This window comes from Callorhinus ursinus, unplaced genomic scaffold, assembly GCF_003265705.2.
Source record: "Callorhinus ursinus isolate GAN/ISIS: 27379988/994484 unplaced genomic scaffold, GSC_fseal_2.0 scaffold2, whole genome shotgun sequence".
In the NCBI taxonomy this organism is placed as follows: domain Eukaryota; kingdom Metazoa; phylum Chordata; class Mammalia; order Carnivora; family Otariidae; genus Callorhinus; species Callorhinus ursinus.
The window spans coordinates 83,636,001-83,660,113 of NW_027397064.1; the positions used below are offsets into that span (position 1 = coordinate 83,636,001).

General features: G+C 36.8%; 1 protein-coding gene across 1 annotated transcript in view; it reads right to left on the minus strand.

Annotated features, from left to right (window-relative positions):
• The window catches only part of ARHGAP15 (Rho GTPase activating protein 15), a 601,639-nt gene that overhangs the window by 63,203 nt on the left and 514,323 nt on the right, over nt 1-24,113 (minus strand). Inside the window, exon 13 of the mRNA XM_025856481.2 lies at nt 811-916. Coding sequence (XP_025712266.1) covers nt 811-916 — 106 coding nt within the window. The remainder of the gene's footprint in view (nt 1-810; nt 917-24,113) is intronic.

The following is a 24,113-nucleotide window of genomic DNA, read 5'->3' on the forward strand; positions in this document are numbered from 1 at the left end:
TCTGGACCACTATGGTTTCCACCTTACAGGTAGGTCTCCCTGCTTCTATTTTGCAATCCATTCTTCACATGGCAGCCAGAGTGATCTTCTATACTCCTTCAATTTAGCACTCTTTATGGTTTGAATTATACTTAGAATACAATCCTAAGCTCTAGGTGAGGCCCACAAGAACCTGTGTGATCTGACAGCAGTCAGCCTAACGGCTATGACCTTAACTCCAAACCCCACCACCCCTAGTTCGTTAAGTTTAGCCATCCTGGCCTGCTTTCTGTTTTTCAAATACATCAAGTTTTGTGGACCTCTGGGCCTTTACACTTGTTTTTTTCTGCCTTCATTCTCTTCTCAGCTTTTTACATGGATAGCACCTTATCAATCTGAATCAACGTTTTACAAACGAGCAAAGTGAATTTCAGACAGTGTAAGTAACTTATTTGTGGTCCTAGCACTTTGTACATGATGAAGCTATGTTTTGCACTCACATCTGAATTATTTCATGTTCCTCCCTTATACTAGATAATGAAATAAAGGTGGTCTATCCTAGGGCTCTGGGTAAGGTTATGACAATGAATCAGCAAATACCTACTTGTTGAAAAGACCAGAAAAAATAACTTATTTTAGAAGTTCTTTTTGTAGGCTCTCCTTCCTACCTCTAGTATGTTCTCCAGCTTCTGTAGGAACACTTAGACTGGCTAAGGGGAAAATTTGAGATAGATGCATTTGGAAAATCTTGTCTTAGAGATTTGAAATTAAATACTTGCTTATGTAAGAAATGAGAATATGATGACACAACGAGAAACCCTTACAACTTACTTAGTTAGATGTCCAAACAGGATTTTCATGGTGTCACGATTTGGTGGAGGGAGTTTTTGTACAAGAGACTTTATAGTTTCAATTCTTGTGTTGTAGTCTTGCTTTTCTGGAAAAAAAAAAGTTAGAAAAGAAGGAGATTTCATAATTGCATGAGGGAATATTCTTAGGAGAATTTTGGACAAAGACTTAGTAACTTAAAGTCCTAATCAGCAGCCAAAGAGAATAAGTATATTCAACATCATTACCATGAAGTTTCTTTATTTGGACTCTGATGTGAATTATAGTAATATGAAACCTGCAACAGTGTGGCTTTGACATCATCTTGTTAAGATCAGGTACTGAATCAGTTTTATAAATGCTTTACTCTTTTATAAGATGTGGTAAGGTTCAAAATGACTTTCCAAAGATGTCCATACCCTAATCTCTGAAACCTGTGAATAGGGACTTTGCTGATGTGATTCAATTAGGAAGTCTGAGATGGGGTGATTATTCTGGATTATCTGAGTGGGGCCAGTATAATCACAAAGGTGGTTAAGAGAAAAGCAGGAGTATCAGAGTCAGAGAGAAAAGATGACTGTGGCAATGGAAACAGGAGGATAAATGGCTATGTGATGAAGGGCCATGGGTTAAGAAGTGAAGACAGCTTCTAATAACTGGAAGAGGCAAGGAAAGAGAGACCCCAGAAGGAGCACAGGGCTACCAACACCTCAGTTTCTGCCAGTGAAGATGATTTCAGACTTCTGACCTCCAGGAATGTAAGATAAAATATTCATGTTGTCTGAAGCCACTGAGTTTGTGATAATTTGTTTTAGTAGCAAAAGCAACGGACAGATGAAGACACACAGTGTGATTCAATGACCAATATTCTATTGTTCACTTGATTTTGTGGAAGGGGAAATAATCTTTTTTATTACTTCATGCTATCTTTTCTCCCTAACACATTTTGTTTTTGCTATAAAATAAAAAAAGTGCAAAAAGTAAAAATTGGAAGAGTAATACCTAGTCATACACATTAAAAAAAAATAAGTTGTTTAAAACTACATACCACATAGATTGCTTTCCCTCATTTCGTTTCTTTTTTCCTTTATGGGCATGGATGGCATAATAAGAATTGATCTACTTAGCACCTAGAGAATTCTTCTCACCATAATTTTAACCAGGACTTAGAACTGTAATTATTTATTGAACTTAAACACTTTATACACATTGACTTAGGTACCTTTCCTTTCTATATTCTATCTCTGACCTCTAGCACAGAGCTCGTGGTGATCTTTAAGAGGTCACTGTTGGAAAAGACAATGTATGCGGGTAATATGTAAGGTACACACCCACCCAATATTCACTCTCTTCTTCCTTAGCAAGACAATACATTGTTGAGGGGATGGCAATGTACTTGGCTAAAAGAGGTCATTTCCCAGCCTCCCTGGTGGGCGGAGCGACCATGTGACCACGTCTGGCCAATGAGCCTTTGGTCAAAGTGATAGATGGAACTTCTGGTGAGGCCATGTGCAGGGAGCTAATTTAGCTTTTTAGCCTTTTCACCTTTCTGTTCCCTAGAATGTAGATGGAATGGTGTGCCATCCATCTGGATGTGGAGTGAACACACAGCTGAAAAGAGCTTCTCTGAATCTGTGGGGCAGTCTGACCAGTCCTGTGCTCTCTGTCTCTGAGTTTCTTTGCCATAAGAAAATCAGCCAGAGTGTACCGAAGCCTTTGAAGATGAGTCTCTGATACTAAAGCCTAATTCCTAATGCAATGTGCTCCCAAAAGCCCAATTCATTGTCACCTGTTATTAGGTATATAAACTTTACATAGTGGGGCAAGAAAAAGTTAGTTCAGAAACCGGCAGGTTTTAAATACACTGTTGCAAAAGAAACTTTTAACAAGGAATTATAGGAAAATATCCTGCAAAAGATGGTATTTGGCTAAGGAGTGGGGGGCAATCTTCCTAGTAGAACTCTGCCTTGGAAACTTTTCTTCTTCCTCCCTAAACCACAAAGGCCTATAAATAATGCCTCCCACAGTTAGAGCTTTCAAAATTGTAGTTATTCTTAGAAGAGTTCCAACATAATATGGATTGGACAACTGTAAATGAAAGAGACAAAGGGGGTGGAGAAAGAGAGAGAGAGAAATTAAAAAAAAAAGAAAGAGAAAGAAAAAGGAAAGCCAGTTGCAATATCATAGCAAACAGCAGATAAAATCTTTCTGTCAAAAGGGAAGAAAGCCCCTTTATAGCTTAATGATGGTAAGACAATGTGATGCTTCATAGGACCAGTTGGATACTATGGGATATAACAAACTCAGAAAAGTAAGTAAAACAACTCAATAAAGATGAGAGTGAAATTGGTATAGGATGTCCAGTGCAAAGCTCTCAGGGATACTCGGATACTTTGTATCTAGTCATCTGAAGCTAATACAACACACCAATTATTACATATTAAGTATATAGGTATATAAACATATATATCTAATGCAAATCCATATACAAATACATATACGCACATTTATGTATTTACAAGGTGGATACATTCTGCCTAGTTTGGCCTGATGCTAGTGCTATAATTTACCTGAGGAGCTGGTAAACCCCTTGGTTCAAGCAATCAAGATGATGTTGGGAAAGGAGAGGAAACCTTTCTAATTTCACTGAAATCTCTCGCCATTGTAATGGTCAGATCAATGTCAGAGCTTCCAAAAAAGGGATCAGTTGACACGGAATTTCAGAGGTAGCAGCCATAAATTAAGTTTGAGAAATGGTAAGTGGAGAGTGGTCTAAATGACTACATCCAGCAAACCTCAGTTTTAGGGAACATATGACTCCGGCTTAAGAAACGTTAGAGGTTGCTTAACTGGAAATATTTGAATTCACAAGGTCACTTCCATGGTGCTTGAGCAGGAATTAAAACTTTAATAAGTTTGTTTAACCATTAGGTAAAAGAACTATGAACTTCCCTAGACAGAGTCCCTTTGCTCTCTTCCGTGTTGCATTGCACTTAGGACATTCTATTTATACAACATTCTGCATGGTATTTCTATGGCTTGAATGCCTGTCAAGTTCTCCCATTTAGCTGGGAGTTTTCCTATAAAGCTAGACAGCTTTTATCCTGTCATATAGCGGGTTAAGTGTATGAAGAAAGAATTAGCGAACAAATGAAAGACATGAACATGGATTGGAATACATAGACCTTGGTTTGAATTCTGTAACAGCTTTTTATTAGCTGTGTGGTCTTGGACAAGATTCTCATTTTCTTTGAATAATATCTCAAAGGCCAGTTTTATGGATTAAACAAGATAGTATGTAATGTACCTAGCACAATGACCAGTAAAAAGTAAGTACTCTATAAATATTCACCCCTCTCTCACCCTCACCTTTTTTGAGGCCCATGCTGGGTCTGGTTCACCTTTTATTTTCAGCAATGAGCATTCTGTCTGGTTGCAGTGACCCTTCCAAATGTCATTGCCAAAAGTGGAACTGAGCTGGTGCCCGTGGGTGACAATCCAATTGTTATGGTAGCCTGATATTTCACAATACACTAGATACTTTGTGATCACCAGAGACTGATGTTGTGATTGGTAAGCAGTTCAGTTACATTTAAGAATCCTTATAAAAGTATGTGGTGGTTCCCATATCTGCTTATAAGGAATATTCTACATGAAGGCTCTTTTATAAGAATATTTTTTCCTCTCTTTCTCTAGTTTCACACATACTTGAGAAATCGCACAGTTGAATAGTGGTACACACAAGTTTGTGGCTAAGTTATATTTCAGTACTAAAGGGGCAATTGAACAATGGTTCAGAGAAAGCTGAAAGATTATTAAGGAAGAGAAATTTACTTTCCTTACAACATAATCAGAAAAAAAAATCTTGTTCTGAATAATCTTGAAAAGGTTATAGGAGAGCAGTGGTTACCCTTTCAAATCAATACCATGCCCCTTCTTCCATAGCCTGTAAAATCAGGAAATAACACAAACACTTCTAAGTGGAGGAACATCTAAAAATACAATTGGATACATTAAAATTGAAATGACACCTTTTCAGATCTGGTTTATTGATGTGTCATATAAGGAATTGGAATCCGCATACATAATAAAGGACTAGTTAATGAGCTAAGATTCATATACTGCTTTACTAAAGATGTGTCAACTGTCTTCAATTGATTCAGTGAGCATCTGAAAGACAGCATTTTCTATTAATATTTCTCAGTCAGCATATGGTTTCTCATTATTGTGAAGTATTGAGAGTTTTGAGAAGACACTGAGATATCTCTGACTTTCTTACATTATGACCGAAGGGAGAGGGAGAACTTTTTCTACACGGAGAATTAGAGAATCTCTTGGGTAAATTGTGAGACTTACACAAAATCTTTCCAGTAATAAGAAACTCCACAATTCTTCTCCCTTTCTCTCACTTCTGCTCCTAACCTCATTCCCTTATGACCTATTTTTGTATTTACCCTATGCTTTTCAATACCTTTGTTTTAGTTCTCTACCCATATCCCAACCTCCTTACCAGTCTCTAAGCTGTGAACATAACTTCAGCTCTAACTGCATACAGAATCTTTCCATAGTGCTTCGTTTTTGCCACTATTGGGTGGCAAAGAACGTCTATGTAAAAATACATATAATGGACATGTATATTATTTAAATAGTAAATGATCATCCTAATGCCTATCTCACACCTACTTGGCCCCATATTCTCAAACTACACCAAACTCCGTGTAAATGAGCTTCTTCAAAAACAACTCCAGGCTACTTAGAGAAGCAACAGCTCTTATATGATGTGAAATAGCCTTTAATGTTATGATAAGGATATGGCTTTATAGTTTTGCCTTGATTCATGGTTTTGAGGACACATTTTTTAAAAATACAGTTTACAATAGTTACATTTACATTTGTCTGCATGAAATGTTGCTACTAAAACAAGGACATTTACAACCAAATGCCTTTTCTGCAAAGAGATAAGATAAAGTTATATAACGATGGAAAGAGTTCTGTGCAGTACAGTGCACTCTGGACCTGGTGACCCCCGGACACTTTTCTGGCTTTATCACCCATGCATTTATTATTCTTATTTATAGCCACATGTTAAGTCATATTCCAAAATTAATTCTTCTTTGTTATGTAGGTTCACCCAGAGGAAGAAAAGACCAAATTCTTGCAACAGCCAATATATTGGTAGTACTATTCATTCTATTTATCTGTAATTCTTAAAGGACAACTGTACCCCTTTGTTTTAAAAAGGTCAGCAATATCACAGCTGTTCTGCTTCTGAACGTTATTCTGGGATGTATAATGCATCCTGTATGAAAAAATGGTAGTCACTTATACTTTAGGGCCATATTTGGAAGAAAACAATTGAGTTTCTATTCGATTTATACTTTTTTGTATCATGACCATTTCAGAATTTAGGTAGAGACTGCCCTGGCTTATAGGAGGAATGAGTATCTTCAGATAACACCCTATTTGTTATTGTACCCTACAACTGAGTATGAGTCTTTGAGGATATGCCTTTAATTATAAAACTTGAGTTCGATGTTGAGGAATCATCCAAGTCATGACAATTACCTGATACATTTCTTTAAATAACTTACATTTACTTTAGGGAGAAACAACTGGGGGCAAATTCAGGATTCATAAATAAATGCAAATAGACATATACTTCAAACTCATGTTATAAAATAAGAGAAGTCATATATCATGAAGGAGTCTGAAAGAACTTGGTGAGAATTCTTATTCTGCTATATGATTTGGGCAACATATGATATGTTGCTTGAACTCTTGATGCTTCCCATGCCTTAAAAACCCCAAAAACTTATACCTCATAAGACTGTTTGTAGAATAAATGTTTCAGAGCACATCAATGCACAGATAGTGAGTGTTCATTAAATGCAAGTCCTCTTGCCATTAAAATTTTTCTTTTGAATCATCCTATCAACCCTGGCACATGATTACTCATAGTTCAAGGCTGTTTCCAAAATCCTATGAAGCCATAAATTTTAATCTTCAGTACCCTTTCCTATAAACAGGAACAGCCCACAATCTGTGATAGCTTTGTAAATACATAGAATACAGTCCATTATCAAAGAGTGTTTGATCATAATTCATAAGTAGGTATAGTGTCATAAATAGAAGGGTCCCTGTATCATAAACTGGGAATAACCATGGCCTTTAGGTTAATTGTGGTTGGCAATTCACAATTTTTCAAGATTCCACCCCACCCCATTCCTCATTCCCCTCTAAATCAGAAAAGCCTTATTTTATATTTAATTAAAAGAAAGGCATTATTCTCAATGCCTGCAGATTCCTGGTAAATTTGACTTTAGGTGTTGATAGTCTACGTCAGAACAGGTCAAAATGAGAACAGAGGTATGTAACTTGCAGGGCAGGAAAGATAGGGTAGGAACTGAATCTACTTGACTTAGGTAAGCCCTCTTTCTTTCTCTAGTGTGAATCCCCTGAAAATTAGAATGAATCACCTCACTGGCACCCTTGTATTCTCAGTTTCTCCTTCTAGGAGATGTTAATATTTTGTCTGATTTTTGAATAAAGAAGGCTTTTACGAAGAATTGTAAAGATGAAATAACTCTCCATAGCTAATAAATGTCAGTAATGAAAATACTATGGCCAACTGATTGCCGTAAGTCCATGGATTCCCTAGCCGGGGCAGAAATCTTCAGCATAATGGCTAGCGTCATTTCCGGAGGCCATTTCTGATCCTTGCACAAGAGGAGGCGGGCCATTCAGAGCATGCTGTTGGGAACAAGCCTAATCTTGTTAAGTGCAACCTCGATTTCTTTCCACCTCTACTCCTACTCTCTGGCAATGAACAATTAGAAAATTAAAGAAATTAATTATAAAATTAAAAGAATAAAACTCGTTCTTAAATAATTTTTTAGAGTTTTGAACACATACATGTATACATGGTTGAAGACAAAATATTACCTAAGAGCTATTTGCAACTTGTGGCAGATACAACGTTGATCCTTGTCTTCTGTCATTTGACAATCCAAGGGGGCAGATACAACACAAAATATGTCATTAGAGATATTTAAATTTAAGTCATATCATAATACAGGTATCAGTGAAGTTTATATGCTTCTTCCGACTGAAGGGATCCTCTAAGTTGATTGTTAAACTCAAAATGCTTCTGACGTGTTAGCTCATTAAACCAAAAAGATTCACAATAACTGAGAAATGTACTTAATACTAAATCAACAACTGTACAATTTTATTTAATCATTTTCTGAAGGCCTTAGAATTATTATTCTTAACTTCTTTATATATTCTTAACATTCCCCCAATACTTTCAGGAAAGTAATAAAATAAAAACCCCCTTTTCTTTTTCATGTGACTGTATCCATGTTAGTCTAGGGACTTCAAAGGCACTGACCTCCCATTGAGGGAGGAATATTTTGGGAAAAGTATTCAAGTTTTAATAGTAACTTTTTTTTAAGATTTTATTTATTTATTTGACAGAGAGAGAGACAGCGAGAGAGGGAACACAAGCAGGGGGAGTGGGAGAGGGAGAAGCAGGCTTCCTGCTGGGCAGACAGCCCGATGCAGTCCTCCCTCGATCCTAGGACCCTGGGATCATGACCTGAGCCCAAGGCAGACACTTAACGACTGAACCACCCAGGCGCCTTGAATAGTAACTTTTTAAAAAGGGCATGATTGCTTTGGTGCAGCCAGTTTTGGGATGAAGTATTTCCTAAAATTCACCAACCCAATAATGTCTCTTAAACCCCTCTTCCTCAATTTTAGCATTGCCCCTCTTTGTCTGAATTGAAGACTAAAGCAATGGCTGACACCCTAGTAGTAATCTTTACGGGAAAAGCATGATTGTATCGTCCTTCCTAGAATTTCTTGTTTCCAAAGTAATTTTGGAGGTGTCATGGTGGCCAAGTATATTTCTGTAACTTACAAAGGATACTAATTCATCCTCAGGTGTTAGTCTGTGCTGAGAAAATAAAGCTCACTAGTTTATTTCTTTGAAATCAGTTCTCCTGTGAGAATTTTCTTTAAACTATACTTATTCAAGCATATCTGCCTTTACAAGCTTTAAAAAAAAAAAAAACAGGAATTACCTTTTTGAGTCATTTGACATCTTCCTAATCATAAACCAGTAATCCTTTTCAAGTATTCAAGTAGCTATTTATATGAAGCATTATCTTTGTATATTTTCATGAGGGTAGAAATCCTACAAATACTTTTCTAGATTTGAAGTTTTTAATATGTGTCTACCTCCTTCCATTGGTAGATAAATTAAATTTATAGGGGATTTTAAAAATCTCACTTAAAAACAACTAGGATCTGTCACACAGTTAAGTAACATATGAACTAAGAAATACTTTCCCCTGTCTTTTAGGTTAAAAAATATATATATATATATTTAAAAGCATATCCATAACTATTCATTTTGAGCAGAAGACCTCTGAAGAGGAGATAGTGGTTAGTATGGTGAACTGTTTTTTCCAGCCAGTCCATTTGACATGACCACACAGTGACACTGAGAACAGGGGAGAGTTAATAGCACAAGCACGAAAATCCTTTAAGAAATGGGGAATAAAATAATTTTATGATTCAGCTTTTTTTTTTTTTTAATTGTGAGACTATTGTAGAAGAAGAAAACAGGCAACATATGGTAACTTTAGTCAGCATTTCTGAACTGGGAATGATAAACACCTCTGCTTGGCTCTGGCATTTATCAGGACTGAGATATTATTACCACATAGAGTCACAGCATGGTTACTGTTATCATCGGAAAAAAGAGCCAGCTAATCTTAATGGTTTGTAAAGCCGTTACCTGCACTGGTCTGACATTTATCATGATCATTTTACCACATGGGTCCTACATAGCAAAGGTCTTTTATCTGGAAGGGACATCACTATGAATTATTATTTGCAGCTAGGTAGAAAATTGTATGTTGTAGATACCTTTTCTCATTATAAATCACATAGTCACATTTCACCATTTCCCCCAGAAAGCTGCTGAGCCCAGGTTTTTTGCCACAGCTTGCTTTGCTCTCCATCTCTCTCTCTTTCTTTATAGTTTCTTGAAAATATTAGCCATTTTTTCATTAATATCCTTAATATAATTTTTGAAGAACTATATATATGGTAGGTGAACATATGGACATACTTTCATTATAGTTAGGAGACTCTGCTCCACATTCAGTAAAGGGACTACACAGTACTTTTAGAAATTGAAGTTGATAAAGTGTCTACTTTTGTTGTTGTTTTTGTTGTTTTAAATGCTTATTCTCTTTTCTGTCTTGGTGGCCAGATTTTGCTCTGTTCCTGACCTTGTCAATAGAATATTTACCGTAGATCTGACAAAATTTCTGGTGCTTGATTTGAAATACTCAAAACACTTATGCCATTTCTTGCTTGAAATCCTTAGCTTGGAAATGTGGTCTCATGGGGAGTAAAATATACTTTTATTTTGTTGGATGGTGAGTTTTTTCAGACTTTGTTTTAGTAAGTTACAATGGAGTAGAAGTTTCCTGCAACAAATTTGTGTAAAAAGGATCTTAGGTTCTATCCTTGTCTGTGTCTTAATGATGCACGTTAATATATTATACAGAAGAAATAAGGATATTAAAAGGTACAATGTTTTAGAACCATGGGACCAAGTCAGTAAAGTGAAATGCATTAATTTGACAATGGAAAATTACAACGAAAAGCCCAAGTTGTTTACCATGGGGAAGAAATGAGCAAATCCTCTCTTTTAAAAAGATTGAGACAACTAATCTTCTGAAAGAGATATTTATATATTTTCTTCTTTCTCAAGTGTTCCATTAGGAATAAACAAGCCAGAAATTCCGCACTTTTATAATGAAGAGGGAGAAGAATTCCTTGCCATTTTTGCATTTAGGAAGAAATGTGCAAGAAGAATGTGACAATTTAAGCAAATCAAGATTGTTTCAAATGGATCACAAACGGGACTTTGTGGGATATTTTATACCAGCATGTGAAGCAAACAGTAAATTTGAAAGGAGGATTTTCTCAATGGTCTAGTTCTGATGTGTTTTCCCATTTCTTTGTGTGTTTAAAAGAGGTTTGGATGTGGTGTTTTAATATTGCTTAGACTCTTTTGCAAATGAGTTCTGGAGAAATATTCGCACATGAAGGAAAGCCGATGTGTTGTAATGCTGACAGCAGCTGGGGGGGCATGAATGAAGAAACCAGATTCCCAAGGCTGGATTTAGCAAAAATAAACACCTATCATTCCATTAAAAAAAATTACCATTTTACATGTTTATGGGTATCAATAGCAGACCACTGTCCCTTTGATACAAACAATATTTTTTTCTTCTCGACTAACTCTGCTCCTGAAGGGATGGGATAAACACTTTAAGCTGATGTACAGGATTTTGCAGGGATGTACATTAGTTTGCCGCCCTGGTTACATTTGGTCACACATTAGTTTTTGTATTATTACACATTTCTCCCAAAGGAAACAGTTTCAGTTTCAGGGACCTGTGAGACATGCTTGCATAAATTTGGGTGCAGCTTGCGGGAGGGGGTGGTTGGAGAAGGTCATTCGTGAGATTAACCTGTACTTTTACTGCTCAAAATGAGTTGCACGCACTTTGGTTCAGTCATCTAAAATGTCATTGTAAAGGGGTGATCCAATATTCCAACACACCACCTTACCAATCAGATAAAGGGCTACACTGATTTCAAACAAACAAACAAACAACAAACCAGCTTTTTATTCTTCTATTTCAGAATGACTCTTTTGTTCTAGTTTAACATTTTCCTGTCATTATTGCCCCCAAAATACTGTAACCTGAGAGCGTTTACAATAATTAGCCAGGGGTTTTGCCGCTTGGATTTTTCTCCTTTTCCGGGGAACTGGGTGAATCGTTGAGTGCTAATGAAAGTCGGAGACTTCTAGCAGTGGTTCGAGCCAGGCACAGCGCGGGCAGACGCTTTAAGCTTCCCACTGTGCTGCAGAGCAAGCCTCCCCGCTGTTATGTTTACCATAGTTTTAATGTCTGTGAAAAAAAAATTCCTGATGCAACCGAACTATGTTATGCCCTCTTGTTTATCTAACCCCACTCCCCCACCCCGAATCTGGCAGATTCCTGTTGCCCCTGCCTATTACAGAAAGCTCCTTCTCAACTTTGTGTGGCCAACCTACCACTTCCGTTCTTGCCATGAGAGCCCAGCTGCTTTGCAGCCATGTCTGGAGGACCATACAGGGTCTATCTAGAAGATTCTGGAGGATTACACACACCTTACTCTACTTATGCCACCTGATAACAGACACTCCCCTTTCTGCTGCATTTGAATTTCATCAGAGGGGATGTTAAAGCACCAAATTCATCATTGGTTTTGACAAAACTAGCTTAAAAATGTAAACGTACTTGATGAAATGCACTGTGTCTTTAAAGAAATCTATTGAAAGACCTCAAACAATCACTGCAAACTAAATAATGTGCTCTAAGATGAAAACAACCAATATCTGATTTGACTTGATTTATTCTTTGTCCTTTTCTTAAAAATGGTTATCTCAAAGAAAATGACCATTCCATTATATTGTAAATTGATGAATTCACCAAGTGTGATGTACAGTGGAGTTTTTAATGAATATTCATACAACTCTTTCAACCCATTAACAGGACTTAAGACAATGAGGATGCAACTCATTCCCATTTAGATAGTAAAGGGAAAGTGGAATTAATAGCATAAACAGCACTCGGAAAGTTTAACTTTAATGTATCAAACTCCAGGTGCCAGAGTTTGAGGAAAATCACCAATAATAGCCATTTTTTACATATTTGATGGGACTGATTATGCAATGTGCAACTCTAAATGGCTTATAGCACATTGTAGCATGGTTCCATCCCATTGGCTACAGTAGGGTGCAGGCAGATGGATGACAGTGACAGGGAGAGAAGTGCTTTTGCTTAGCCGTGCGTTAAGATGCCATCCAGAAGCTCTGTGCACTGCAGACACTTCATTAGGATGCCAGGATAATGGTAAACTACCACTCAGAGTGACACCCCATTTCCTGCTTACTGAGCGCTCCAACCTCGGCAGATGTCAACAATCTCACAGTGCTACAGAGCAGACCTAACTTTCCAGCCACTTTGACTCCAATTTTTTCCTCCTAACAGTGCCATACATTATGTGCAATATGTAACGGCAAACACCTCACCAAAAACAAAATCTGCCCAGTTCGTTATGACTGGAGTGCTTAATTTTTCTTTTCTTTTAAAAGACGAGGTACAGTGAGTTGGGTAAGAGAATACGTCCACTCGCTAATCTAACCTCAAAGTTTCTTGCTATGATTTCCATTTGCTAATCAGTTCAAAGTGTTAATTGTGTGGTGAACTCTGATTAATACTAGTTAAACTCTGATCACAGGGGATACGACTGTTTCTTTTAATTAATGTCCATTCCAAAGGTAAGAGAATGTGGAATTCCTTTGTTAAAGATTTTAGACTCTGTTTTTGTGTGGTTCTTAGTTGTCTGCCAAGAAAAGGCTGACTTGAGCATCTGGATGATATTTCCTCTGCAAATGTATAACTGGAGGCCATTCGCACACTACCTTACCAGCGATTCAAGCCAATAGAAACTTCTTTTTTCTATGGTGTAAAGTCCAAAACTCTTTTTATAAAGAACCGAGGTGTAATTTAGATAATAGAAAAAAAAAATTCCCCAAATGGAAAAATAAGACTTTGAAATCTGTCATTATGATAAATGATTGATTTACATTTTGTGATTCTAAGCATCTTCTTAGAAGTTCAAAGGGCCTTGCAAATGGCAGGACTAAAAATAAATATCCTCCTCTCAGACCTGTTACCATTTCCAGGTAAAGACGCAAATGTAAAGACGAAGTTATAGGCAGAGGTCACACTCCAGGGGAGAATTTGAATGCAAACTTTCAATGTGATGTCCTCTAAAAAGAGGTGATGCAAATCTTGACTCTTGGTTTTTAAAGTGGGATCTGCTTGGCAACACCTAACCACCTCTTTTTTTTTTTTTTTATTAAAGACTTCATCCATTTATTTGACAGAGAGAGACACAGCGAGAGAGGGAACACAAGCAGGGGGAGTGGGAGAGGGAGAAGGAGGCTTCCCGTGGAGCAGGTAGTCCGATGCGGGGCTCGACCCCAGGACCCTGGGACCACGACCCAAGCTGAAGGCAGATGCCCAACGAATGAGCCACCCAGGCGCCCCACCTAACCACCTCTTGAAACCTGTCACTATGTTTGACTACAAAGAAAATAGACCAGAATTCTTGAAATAAACAGAAACTGACGATCGACATGGTGTCAAAGAATTAAGAATAATTTCCTTTGAGACAGATTAAATTTAATTGGAAAAAACCAGGGCTGGGACCACCCGTGCTATGGGGCTATTGAATCAGAGAGCTTGACTTTCTAGAAACAGATAGAAACATCCTTATCTTTCTTCAACTGTCCAATTTCAAAATCAGTTTCAAGGTCTACGTCAACCTAAAACACTAGGTAGCCCTCTTTCTTCTTCTTCTCTTTTTTGTAGACTCCATGCCCAGCGTGGAGCCCAATGCAGGGCTTGAACTCATTGACCCTGAGATCAAGACCTGAGCTGAGATCAGAGCCGGACACTCAACCAGCTGAGCCACCCAGGAGCCTCGCCCTGCCCCACTCCCCCAGCAGCACTCTCTTTTCTACAAAGCTAATGCTATTGAGTAGTGTGATTTTCCCTCTTTCCTTTCTCACCAGTCCTCTCCCCCTCTAACTATAGATTAGGACTTCTTTTTGCCCTGTAATAATTTGGAGATAGCAGTTTTCATAAGAGAACTGAGAGCTTGAGGGTGGAAGGCAGAAAGGATGCTCTGATAATGGCACACATCACAATAGAAACTGCCGTCCCAGATGTGAAATATAGGAGGGCTGGAGACTGGCAAAAAAAATCTGTTAGAAATCAATTCTTGGAATTCTAATGTTTTATTTCTGTATTTCATCTTTTAGAGTGTAGTGGGTTAAGGAATATGGTGGGGGAAAATTCAATATCAGGATGGTAGGGCCATAAGATACTAAATATGCTAGGTAAGATTTAATATAAGAGCTATGATTATCAGTCTTCTGAGTATAGCTCCAAGACAAGGATTTGACTCAAACTGAAGCAGAGGGTAAAAGGCAACATGCATAAGTGTTGGTTACATTTCCACCTTTTGAGATGAGTAAACACAACAAAGTATGCAACAATGCATGCATGACCTTTAAAAACACCCATTTCAGATAAGGGAACAATGTTCCGAAGTGCAGAACTTTCGCAATGTCGGTGAGACAAATAAGAAACCATTTAACATCTTCAGTAGAATTTGAAACATCAAGGATTCTAACGAAAAGAGGCAGCAAGCCATAAGGAGAGAATAGGGTAAGATGGAAAGATACTAGGATAAGATGATAAAAAGATAGTGAGGAAAGACAGTGAGAAAACTAAAAATGCAAAAGGATTTTTTTAAATTGCAGAAAAATTAGGTCAGTGATATAGATAACAAAATAGAGAAGCTTCCCCAGTATGTGGAAACATAAAAATGATAGGAAAAAAGAAATGTAGGAAGTCAGAGAATTGAGAGATTATCTATGATTTATAAGCATACTTGAGGGAGAAAGCAGAACATTTGAAAAATATACAATAATCAAGGACAAAATTTAAACAAAATTCTGTGAATAAAAAAACTACCTCTGTCTTTAAAATGATGGCCGGATTCTAAGAAAACATTACTGAGCATAGACACTATCTTGATGGATTTTGGCACAACTTTGAAGTGATAAAGATCAAGCACAATCCTACAAATATTCGAACAAAAAGAAGACAAAATAAGTAAACATCCAGGCTTTCCCAAGACTTATTTTCCTAAATTCTAAAGTAAAACAAAGCAGTATCTACTGTTTATAGGGGGAAAATTGTGGTCCCAAACTGTGTGCACACTCATATTATCTTTTGCATGCTAAAAAAACAGAAAGACATTCTCATCCATGCAGAGATTTATAATAGCACTGCTTTCTTGAAAAGTTTACTGGAAGGCTTATGTAAGCCTACGAGTGATGAATCAAAATTTGTAACTCAAAAATAGAGACATTATAAACAAAACTAAGTATCTATTTGGTTTGGACCCAAAACTCAGAAGGCACCATTTGGTGATTTCTCTTTGGCTTCTATTTCATTCTCAGACCAAGAGTGGTCCTCTCTTCGCAGTTCAGGTGAAAGCTCTGGGGACATACGATGACCATTTAAAATAGTGACTGATGCTATTCAGTTCTGGCATTTGCTAGCAAACACCATTATTGGAACATTGCACTGAAGAGTTACTAAACAAGACTTCTCTTCCTCTCTTAAAAATGAAAGCTTCAGAGAACAGCAGAATGTTTACTCCCATTGCTAAGATTCTTTGGTAAACATGCTTTGTATCTATAATAATTGTGTTGAAAAAACTGAGTCTGGGGACAGTTAAAGTGATAAAGACTGAAAAAAATCAGGCAATAATTGGAATTGTATATGAATTTTCCTATGTTACATATGTTTTAAGAATTAAGTACGCTAGGTAAAAAAAAATGCCAAGCAAACAGGTCCAAAGGAAATACCCCAAAATATGGTGATGAAATTTAGAGTGATTTTAATTGTCTTCTTTTTACTTTTCTGTTCAAGTTAGCCTCAATAAATATATATTATTGTTATAAGCTGTTAGACAATTTAAAATACATTTGTGCAATTGCTTAGATACTATATAATTATATATCTGTACTAAGCAGTTAATGAAAAAGACTAGTAGAAAACATACCAAAACACTAACTGTAAGTTCTCTTTGAATAACAGGAGTATGGATGATTTCCTTCCATTTTTAAAATGCGTTTTCCAAATTTTCTATAATGAATATATGTTATCTTGATAAAAATTCTCTGTGTTTGGTACAGATGATAACCTTTAGTTGTTCTATGGCATGGGAAAATATGCTATTTTCACAGATGAAACCATTTCTAGGAAAATAATGTACTAGACTTTCTTCTAGGTATTTCTGTTGCAGTTAATCTTTTTCTTTGTGAATATGCTCCAGAATCAAGAAAGCAAAGTCGGAATGTGACATTTCTTTCTCATGGCTGAAAATACTGGGTGTAGGGTGCTTGCAGGGAGAGGATGAAGATAGAAAGTACCACGGTTCACAGTACTCTGCGTTTGCAACCTGAAGAAAAATGGCTGATCCTGCAGGGCCTTGTATGTAAACATATTTTAGTTCCATATTCCAACTTCTGATTCTTCCTCAATCCGATCATTTCTTAGAGTATTATATTGCTTATTGGACTGAGCTTCTGAAGAGTGGAAAATAAAACCTATAAACATAGCGCTGGTTCAAGGATGAGATTTCCTGGTAATATTTCTAAGTGAAAAAATAAGCTGATATTCATCTTATGCTGAAGCACACATTTAATTCCCATACTCTACCCCTTTAAGTCACACAATTTCTCTTCTCTTTTGGAAATTGTATTCATTAAAGCTTTCTCTACTTGTAAAGTCAAAGAATGAGGTAGTATCCAGCTGATTTATACCCTTAAACTTTACTTTTGCCCCAATTTTTCTGTACATATCAGATTCCCAGTTAATATCTGTTGTTTGAATTATCCAGATAATTGACTCAGTTCTTTGGTTCACCTACGTCCATAGTGAGAAACTATACTTTCTAGTCAGCATCAGTAGTTAGGGCAGAATTCTTATAAGCAGAAACCCAAGGAACCAAAAGTTAACTATTCTGAATGTGGCAGTTGCTGGACAAAAATTAAATTTTTTGGTTAAAATTTTATTCAAAATTGGTGTTAGATTTGTAAGGGCCACCAATTTGGAACGGTAGGGAGCCAGTGCATCTATAATATTTAAGAGGGCCCCCTTATGGTTAATCTTAGAAATGTCTTCTGATTCCTTTCTGCCTTCCAGATGACTAGACATATTTACGCATGCGTAATAGGCCATGTGACTTAATGTGAATTTGGACGGCTGCAAAGTCAGCCCCCCTATTTGATTACTATCATTTCAAAGTAAAATATTTTCAAAAGCAATCATTTAGTTTTAAGGGATATAAAAGGCCATCTCCCACAAATAGCTAGAAGCGTAAGAATATGCCGAATGTTTTAAACAAAATTCGGCCAAAAAGTAAATTTCCACACGTTGCAGTGGGATTCCTTGAAGAGGTTGGAAGTGATTGCTACAGCCCAAGACTGGTGTTTTGCAAAGGCCATTCGGGTTCTTTCTAAACCCAATTTTTGGCTGAATTTTAAAAAAGAAAGTTATTTTCTCTTAAAATCAAGCAGTGGCCCTTTTCACTGGTAGACATATTCCCCGACTTTAGAAATAAAAAATAAAATAATAATAAAGGATGCAAATGATATTCTTTTCTAGCTAACGTAATTTTTTTTTTAAGTAAACATCAGCTCCTCAAGGGAGATTTCGATTTGAAGACTGTTTATTATATCATTTGAATAGGACTAGACCTGGCCTTTTGACTTTGAACCACTACCAAATTTCAGGCTGTGAGGAAATTGTTCTACATTTCCTGACAAATTGAGTTAAGCAGACATTAAGTGGGCTTTAAGAAAACAAATGGCCATCTTTATCACAGGTGGACACTGATGGCTTAATGGGGCCTGGGCTGATTGTATCACTTCTAATGGCTTGACGGGAAGCATTAGGGTTTTTGCATAAAGAACTGGCATTGCGAACCCTGCTAACACAGACCTGTCAAGCGCTCTGTATCCCTTTGTGCGCGGAAGCAGATGTTTGTATGTATACTATGAACTGGCATTAGAGCAAGCGACAGATGCCTGTATGAATGCCAGGTTTGTGAATTTTTACAGCAGGAGCATGTTCTGAGGAAGTGCAGCCCTGCCCTCTATCATAGGTAATTCCCAGTGGAACTTGCTAAATCCCAGCTATGTTTTCATTATTTGGCTTTCCTAGCAACTGGATGAATGTGTCTATCCTGAAAATGCAAGATGAGAGCCCTACCAAGTTCTTACAGATTTGCAAATAGCTTGTCTGTGTTTTGAACTTGGACTTTTCCAGGCAGCGCTTTGCACTGTAATCGCAACCAACTTACTCAAAGGAGCGGGTGGTATTCTAGCTCTCTAATTAAAACTTACTTCAGTGTTTATCTGTCAGTCCTCCCCCACGGTCTCCCTACATTCCCACCCCCACCCCCCAGGAAACATGAATTCCGTTTGTAGGTTTTTCTTCCCTGCAACATACAGAACTTACACTCTAGTTGTCTGTCAACAATAGAAACAGGTAGCTTGCAGTCCATTAAACAAACACAGTGCCCCCCTCACTTTTATTTGACATTTTATTTGGCTGTGACAAATGAGCAGCAGTTGGATTATAACATAATTTGTCTTGTCTTTATTACCAGCACAAAGGACACCATTCATTAATTATTCTGCCGTTGCAGCTTAACACTGACTGGAAAGGTCCCTCTTCGGACAGATGGCGGGGACGATGTTATTTATATCAATCAGCCAAAATCCTCAACAAGGATTACTGTTCCTGAGACTACAATGATTTATTTCTTTTTACCTCACCCTCCCTCAACCCCTTCTGCTTTCTGAGATTTCTCTATAAAAACGAAATTTGATGGGAATCTTAAAGCAAAGCCATATTTAACCTGTTAGCTTGCAAAACAACATGCATGCTACATCAGTTTAACTGCATGACATTAGCTGCATATTTTTTAAACTGCTCGGGATTTTTGATCTTCCATTCTAGAGCAAAAGATTAACCGAAGGTCTCAGGGTAGCAAGTTCAGCAGAAGTTTGCCTCTTCTGTGACATTGTATTGCTGTGGCCCATGGGACACGCCTCCCACCCCCCAAGGATATCGTGCTGTCAAGTTTTTTTTTTTTGCCTCTGCTGAGATGAGATGATCCATCTTATTTCACAGTCCAGAACACTTTCTGCAAGATCAGCTAGATGTTTGGACAAAATAAAAATAACAACTGAAACCAAAAAAGCAGAAACGCCCTTACCTCCTGTCTAAACTGGAGTTAAGTTAAAAGAGTGAAGATCTGTGATTTCTCCTGGATCTGCATCTCTATGCAGAACCATGAGGTGGTTATTGGGGTGGCAGTGGTGGGTGTTTTACCTTGCTTGTTTTGTGTTGTTAACAATTCTGTCCAATACATGCTGATCGAGCATAATAAAAGACTAGACTGAACCCAGATGTGACATTCTTCTACACATTTTTCCATAGTGCTTCTGAGATGCGGCCATTTCTCCAATTAAAATCTTTAGGAGAAGAAGATGTGCAAAAAATTACTGATTATCGGGGCTAAGGCACTGAAAGTTTTTTTTTTAAGTTTTCTGTTTGAATATAATAAAGAAAATAATGCAGAAAGTTTTTTGTCTTCAGAAATTATTGGTATAACCTTGCTATCCTGATTAGTTTGCAAATATTAAAAGTCCCATCAAGACAAATATCAGCAACATGCAAATACCCTTGCAGGTTGTGATTAAGATTTTAAATGTATCCTTTTGCTTTTAGTTAATGAAAAACAAAGTCTTGGAGGATCTAAGTTGTAATTTATTAAACATGAAAGGCTCCTTGATGAAATATAGAAATGAGATATATTTTGCATTTCAAAGATTTAAGCTGACAACTTACTTGCATGCAAATAAGAGCAAGATTTGTAAAAATATTTGAAAAGAAATTATTCCTGAATGTACTTATTACAATAATGTGGCATGTAGATAAGAGAAACACACAGCATTAAAAGACATTCATTTCTCCAAAGTCTTAAAATTAGCTTCTTTCTGCCATTGTGTATTAATGTTCTTCTTCAGGAATGCAGCATATTAAAGCACTGAACAGAATTAGTAATAAATTTGTTAATTACAAATTTAAGCAACACAACTGTGTTGTTTTCCCAATATGTTTTTTTTCAAAAGCAGAATTGCTAATGCATTTTAATCATTTATGTATAAACATTTGAGGATAAAATATTCTGAAGTTTATCAATTTCAAGAGCTGTTTATTTGCTAGCAAAATAGGCCATGTTATACAACATATATCTTATCATTTTTGCTCATCAAATCCCCATTTGCTGAATGCAAATTTTCGTGGTCTAAGTGCTCTTGCACCTCAATTTAAATGAATAATAGGATAGACTCTATTAAAATCAGTTTAAGGTTGCCATGGGTGACATATCAGTAGGGTTAAAATGAGAAAAAAAGGTCACAGAATCAGTCCTTACAACCTGTTTTTTATCATAATGAAGCATATGTAAGACTCAACGAAGGCTTAAATAACAATATGTCACTTAGGCAATACTTTAGTTTGTGGGTCTTCTTAAAAAATCTTTTTTTAACCACAATGTATTCCAAACAAAATAAACGTGAAATTATAGTGCCATCAATAACTCCGAGAATGTATTCAGTTGCACTGAAAATTAGAGAGTAAGCTCTTATGCTATTACACAAGACTGACAGATTGTGGATTTGTAAAAATAACAGAGAGCTCCTCAAAAAAAGGAGGAGTAGGTACTTTTGCTGCAGTAAATCTCTTGCTACAAGGATCTGGCTAGGTGTTATAGTCAAATCAGCAAAGCATACAGAAACTACCCTGGAACATCTCATTTGAGAAAAAATTTGTGTCCTTTGCCAACCGGATTTAAAAGATGATTCATGTAGTTATTAGTAGGTATTTAAAACACCAACACCGGGCATGGCTGATATCCTGGAGCAAACCTTTGGGTCCTAGTTTTAGGCTCTTGAAAGCTGAACAAGCAAGACTTTGGGGTTACTGGAATATATATGTGATTGTGTATACATATATATATATATATATATATATATGAATCTTCAGGTTTTAAAAGTCAATCCTATTTATTAAAGTCACACTTTTAATGCTGATTTTATATTATTTATGATTCTCATTTGGATTTCACAGAATCACATTTTTGTTACAAGTGTTATATTTCCTATCTTTTTTTAACCTGCAATAGAAGAAAAAAAAATCTTCTTATTTGCTAAGGTTACAGTGTTAGTTTAATTTTCATAGAAGCGGTGGAATATTTTGAAGTGAGTAACATTTACCAAGTCATTAGTTTTATGCAAACTAGGAAGGAAGATGAAAGAAAAAAAATTATCAATTATTTATAGATTGTTAAAATGTATCTTAGTGCACTGCTACTGTATAGAAATGACAATTAGCCAAACTTACCTTCTTTAATTAATAATGCATACATTATGCTCTTTGGGCAACTAATCACCAGCTCTACAAATTTGTTTGACACTGTTGAAGATACCTATCACATGGGTTAAAAAAAGAACAGTGCTCTGCCAGTTGCAGCCAACTTTCAGCCTTCTAGCAATGCTTGAAATGCAGTAGCAGTTTCAGGGAGCAAAATGGTGGTCTTTCAGCTGCTTGATACTATGAATATGGCACTGAGCTGCAGAATGCTGCCTGCCATGCCTTTGCCACCAAAGAATGCACCTTTCATCTCAAATGGGTTACCTGGCGATGAAAACCCTCGATCCCTATCTCCTTTGTTAATGCCCATTCTCTTACAGTGAGAAATTATTACAGGTAAATTTGTTCTGTTGCCTTAAAGCTGCATTTATCATATTTTCCGAACAGAAATAGTAACATAGTTGGATAAAAGGAGGGAATCAGGGATGAATGGTCCCCATGCTTCCCACAGAAAATTCCAATCAAACCTGTGATTGCAGCATTTTGTTGCCATGACTCTCTCAAAATTTATATTTAATAACACATAAACATCTATCTGTAATATATTTAGACCAGAAGGAAAAGTAAAAAAAAAAATTTTTTTTTAATTGCCTGCCTCTGCATCTCCCCATACTTTAAGGATGGCAAACCCAGTCTCTTCATTTTACCCATGATTCTCAGGGCAATGGCAGCCACTGCTAAGGCTGCAAGTTTCACATAGGCTACTACATTGACACAAAGGCCTAGGCAATCTATTTCTCAGAGGTACAAAAGCATAGTATCATATCGAGCAGTACACTCAAGTGGTCAACAGCCTTCCTGACACTGGGACCAGGTAGACACTTGGCTGTCACCAATTTTGTCCCAGAGTCACACACACACCACATCGAGGCAGCAGCTTGTAGCATTTGGAAAGAGAAATAAGACTGGTGCGGCTCCCTCACATATGGTGTTTAACAGACTACACTTCCCAATTGCTCCTCCGAAAGGTGTGCATTTTCAAGGGATAATGCCAAGTGTTCTTTGTGCTATGGTGTCTTTGCATTGAAAGGTGATGTGTCTGACACATTTTGGCAGGCTACTGTGAAGAGCTTAAAAATTTTCCACTTTTACTAAGACTTAAGAGAATAAGATTGTAATAATCTGACTTTGGGGATGACAGGGTCACAGTTCTGTAGTGAACTGAGAACGTGGATTTTTATTGATGATATTTCTCACTCTCCTATAAAATTTGTTTTGTTGCTTTTTTTAAAATTTAAGTTCATACTGACTAGTAGATCTGCCACCTAAGCAGGTTTATCATTTTAAGTAGATTCTGAATTAGAGCTTTGAAATGTGGGTATAGCAGAACTAGAATGTGTCTTTCTTGTGAGATTCTCTCCTCTTTTTCAGCAGCTTGAAATGAAATGCAGAATAAGAGTCAGAATAAATGCAGGGGACTTCTCTCAGAAGCCTGAGAGAAGAACCAATTCTATATGTAAACTGAAGGAAATCTTCATTTCTCTCATGAACATTGGGTATTTCCCCACCCACCATTTAGAAGGATTTCTGTTAGTCTTTTATGAAAGATTGCTCTCATTTATTTAACTCATGCCACATGGCTTAGCTTTATAACCGGTATAGGATTTCTAGAGATTAAAAAAAATCCATTTTGTATCTATGGAAATACGAATCTGGAATTTAAGCCATAATTGCTGCAAGTTTTCCACATTATAGTATAAAATTGCTGGATTTATTAATGCTGGGCATACTTCAACCACTCCATGTTTTGCCCTGGTCAATGGTTACCTGTCAAAATGTGGAACAATTTTTGAAAAATATTCTGTGCCACAGAGAAAAATAATGTGTGGATTTTTCCTGTGTTTTTGTTTGTTATAAGCAAAGTATTTGCAATAATTTATGGAAAGTCTTGGAATTATAAATATTAAGGCACGGCCAAATGATTTAACTATCCCTCCATGGCAAATTGTCTTTAAACACTACAATTTTTTTCTTTTCTTTTTTTTTTTTTTATCATTTACTTGTGGACCAGCAACACTTGCAGGCTCTTGCCCCTGGCCTTCTGTGAGAATGTTAGTTAGCAATGCTCATAAAAAC